This window comes from Antrostomus carolinensis, unplaced genomic scaffold (assembly GCF_000700745.2).
Source record: "Antrostomus carolinensis isolate BGI_N321 unplaced genomic scaffold, ASM70074v2 scaffold30663, whole genome shotgun sequence".
In the NCBI taxonomy this organism is placed as follows: Eukaryota; Metazoa; Chordata; class Aves; order Caprimulgiformes; family Caprimulgidae; genus Antrostomus; species Antrostomus carolinensis.
In genome coordinates, this window is record NW_010307796.1 from 28,981 (window position 1) to 32,781 (window position 3,801).

The window sequence follows — 3,801 nt, forward strand, 5'->3', positions numbered from 1 at the left end:
AAGGTCCTCTCCTCACCAGGGCCACAGCAGAGCAGGGGCTCATCCTGCCCGTCAGACCCCAGGCTCGCTGCCGCGGGAGCGGGCGGTGGTTATCACAGTGGGGGTGATGTCTCATAGATGTATTTGTTGTGTAGGACCTGGAATGCTGAACAGTCACCCCATGCAACCCAACGGAGAAATGAACGGGGGCCACTCGTCCCAGCCCATGGTGTCTGGATCACACTGCACCCCCCCTCCACCCTACAACCCTGATCCCAGCCTCGTCAGGTAGGGAAGGCGGCCGAGGCCCTGTGTGTCCTGTCCTCTGATGTTCCTTGCTGTTGTCCCTCACTCTAACTGTCAGATCTGTCTAGCAACTGGTCAACTGGCCACTGGTCCCAACTGAGAAATCACTGCTCAGGGAATCACACAGACCCTCCTCCTCATCTCAGAAATCAAAGCCCAGTTAGAAATCTCTATTGCCCTCCAACCTCTCTGTCTGGGTAATCCATCTTTGCTTCATTAAAAATTAAACTCATCTGAACAAGAATCTTCTCCTGCATGTCATGGAGCTTTGTGAGCTTCCCCTTCCCCTTCCCCACAAGCCACATCTGGAAAAGGCTCCGTGTGGCTTATTTCCATCAGGAATGCATCAGCACGTCTGCAGCCGCTTTTTAACGGTTCAGACTTTAAAAAGCCCCCAGACATTTTGACAGAGGCTCTACCTACTGAAGCAGGGGGCTGTGTGAGCACTTTAACTAGAGGCACAAATCTGCACCCCAGAACAGCCCTGTCCCCACAGTCTGCGCATCGCAGAGACCGGCCCCGCTGCCGGACTAAGGCAGCGCCAACCTCCCCTGGCAGCTCCAGCTCCCTCGGGTTATTCCCAGCAAGTTACCCGGCCGAAAACTTTGAAAATCAGGAAAAAAATCACAGTATTAGGAATGAACATAGCCCCATGCTTCACTTTGCCATTAATGGCAGTGGAGGTGACACTTGGGATGGCGATAGCCCTTCCGTGCCGCGGGAGCGGGGCCGAGGCCACGGCAGCAGGAGTCACCACGACCCCTCTGCTGTGACACTGACCTGAACCCTGTTTGCCACCACAGCGAGGGTTGTGAGCACAGCTTATATTCCTGAGAAGTTAATGCCACTTTATTTTCCAAATTTTTTCTGCAGTTTTTTAACAGGATTGGGGTGTCCAAACTGCATCGACTATTTCACCTCACAAGGGTTACAGAATATTTACCACCTGCAGAACCTATCCATAGAGGTAAATGCTTTGGGAAGATCTGTTCTTACCACTTATTTCTATCAGCTGTTGATCTGGAAAGCAAAGACAAAACCCTGTGAAAGGAAAGGGAAACCAGTCACCCACCTCTCACACTCTATATTCACACAGAATATGAATATTCTCACGTATATTCACACAGAATATGAATATTCTCATGTATATTCACACAGAATATAAGCTCCCCGGGATTTATGCCTTCCATCGATGCATCCTTCTGGTCCTTTGGATTTAGCAGTAGTTCAGTCATTGGTAGCCACCATGGGAGTCTCAATTGGTTCTTCCAGACCATCAGGAACAAAAGAGCTAAAGAAGCCCAGACCAGACTGCAGGTGGAATTCCTACCTGACACAGGAGACCCAGCTGAGGTGCTCAGCAAAATAACCCCCGTCTCAGGGGGAACATCTCCACTGCAGTTCGGTGCAAGTCAGACTCTGACCTGATCCAATTTCTTCCCTTGTTAACCTTTAAGGCAGAAGAAGCTGAATGAGGGAGTCAGACCAGGACACTTGTAATAAGGAAACGCTGGAATGAACCAGCCCAGGTCAGGCAAATCTGGCATGAAAAGTGGTAGAGGGGATGGTAGAAGTACCTGGGCTTGCACCAAACATCAGCTGTGCTGCTGCTCTGGGGTAAAGCACAGTCTCCTGCTGACGATGTCAAGGGTGACACTGAGGCAGGGGCTTCCCCAGCCCAGCAGGGTAATGAGAAGGAGGAAAAAAATAAAGATCTTAAGCCCTTTGAGCTGCAGCAAACCCTCCATACCCCAGAGCTGACGTTTCTGCCAAGACAAGCTCCTGCCCCGATCCCGCTTTGCTCCCAGGCAGTGTGTAGTCGCCTTCATCTACCTGGCAGCTACAATAATCCCGCGACCCCGCGTTGGTGACGCAGCTGCTGGGGACACGATGATTTGTCATTGGTAGCCAGGGCCAGTTGTGTAACCTTAGCCTGGTTTTGGACCGTTTTCTGAACTAACTCCGTCTGTGAGCTGTGAAAGGAAACGTTTGGTACGGCCAAGCCTCGTATCAGGTCGCTGAGCTGTGTGTGCGAGTCGGCGTTTGTTGTCACTAATTGCGTGCTGGCTGTCCTCTCCGGTTAACGCTCGCGAGTCTCTGTGTTTGGCATTAACATGGGTCTCCAGCAGCTCTCTGCTACCACGGTGTTTGTTCTGGTGCAGCCCCCAGTCCTGAGGTTATCGACCTCGTTTGGTTTCACGAGCGCAGCCCTGAGTGTCCAACCAGCCTGCGATTGCCCGCTTAGTGCACTAGTGTGTGACACGGCCCCGCAGGACATCACAGTCCCCTGGGCCAGGTGGCACCTGGACGTGCTGCTCCAGTCTCCTGGTCCAGGAGCAGAGGAGAAGCCAGCCTGGCTGACAGCTCCTCACCCCAGTGAATAGACATGAGGACACTTCACGTCCTGCTCTGCAACCCGTGGCCAAAGGGGAAAGGTCCCCTCCCTCCTATTTTCATGTCTGTTTGATGTGAACCCGCCCCCTAAAAAAAGAAAAAAAATTAAACTGCAAAGCCATGTTTGAGTAACTGGTCAACTGGCCATTGGTCACACATGAGAAATCACCCATGGGGGCTGTGCTGTAGGCCTGGTGCCATCACCCAAGGGAGGTCCAGCCCCACCACCCCTGGGTGCTTGGACACCATGTCCACATATCCCCCCCACAGCACAACCATGGGGGGGCTGGGCTCACTCCCACCGGTATATTCACCTCTCCTGGCCATCCCTCAGCATTGTTGTTCTTCCAGGATCTCGGAGCACTGAAGATCCCGGAGCAGTACAGGATGATCATCTGGAGAGGTTTGCAGGAGCTCAAACAGAGCCACGACTACGGGGCCCAGCAGCTCATCCGCTCCAGCAGCAACGCCTCCACCATCTCCATCGGCAGCTCGGGCGAGCTGCAGCGGCAGCGCGTGATGGAGGCCGTGCACTTCCGCGTGCGCCACACCATCACCATCCCCAACCGCGGCGGGGCCGACGACTGGGCAGACTTTGGGTTCGACCTCCCGGACTGCAAATCTCGCAAACAGTCCATAAAGGAAGAATTCACAGAGGGAGAGATCAACTGAGAGGCTCCGAAAGGCAGCAGCAAGAGACTGGGGAGGGACACACACATGGAACCCCCCGTGAAAAGTATTTTCAGCCTTGGGCATCTGGAAAACTGTGATTTTGTTGCCTGGAGAGGAACTGGAACCTGCCCTGAGCCACACAGGAGGTGCCTGCCCTGGAGAGGAAACCGCGGTGGCTTTGGCAGAGCCGAGGGGAGGAGGAGGGCAGCTGAGCCAGCTCAGCGAAGGGAGCGTGGGCTGGACTGTGCCCGCGCCTGCTGCTGCTTTACACCATCCGTGTGTGACCAGGGGATCCCCGCTGCCGACGGACGCGGTGACAAGGTGACACGTTTTTCTCTTGGCGAGAGCAGCCCTTGTCACTGCTCCCCTCCCCTGTCCTGTCCTCTCCGCGGTGTCCAAGCCCCACGGGTCGCTCTCGCTGTAAAAAGGACTCGGCCCTTCCCCGTTCCA

General features: G+C 54.5%; 1 protein-coding gene across 7 annotated transcripts in view; it reads left to right on the plus strand.

Moving 5' to 3' along the window:
* The window catches only part of TP73 (tumor protein p73), a 26,218-nt gene extending 22,867 nt beyond the window's left edge, over positions 1 to 3,351 (plus strand). For 3 of the 7 annotated variants that reach the window (XM_010165570.1, XM_010165568.2, XM_010165573.1), the window contains 4 exons: position 1; positions 129 to 267; positions 1,159 to 1,252; positions 3,031 to 3,351. The exon at position 1 is cut by the window's left edge. In XM_010165570.1, the coding sequence (XP_010163872.1) occupies position 1; positions 129 to 267; positions 1,159 to 1,252; positions 3,031 to 3,351 (555 nt within the window). The other 4 variants (XM_010165571.2, XM_010165574.1, XM_010165572.1 and 1 more) reach the window with 3 other exon arrangements.
* Positions 3,352 to 3,801: the final 450 nt, after the last annotated feature.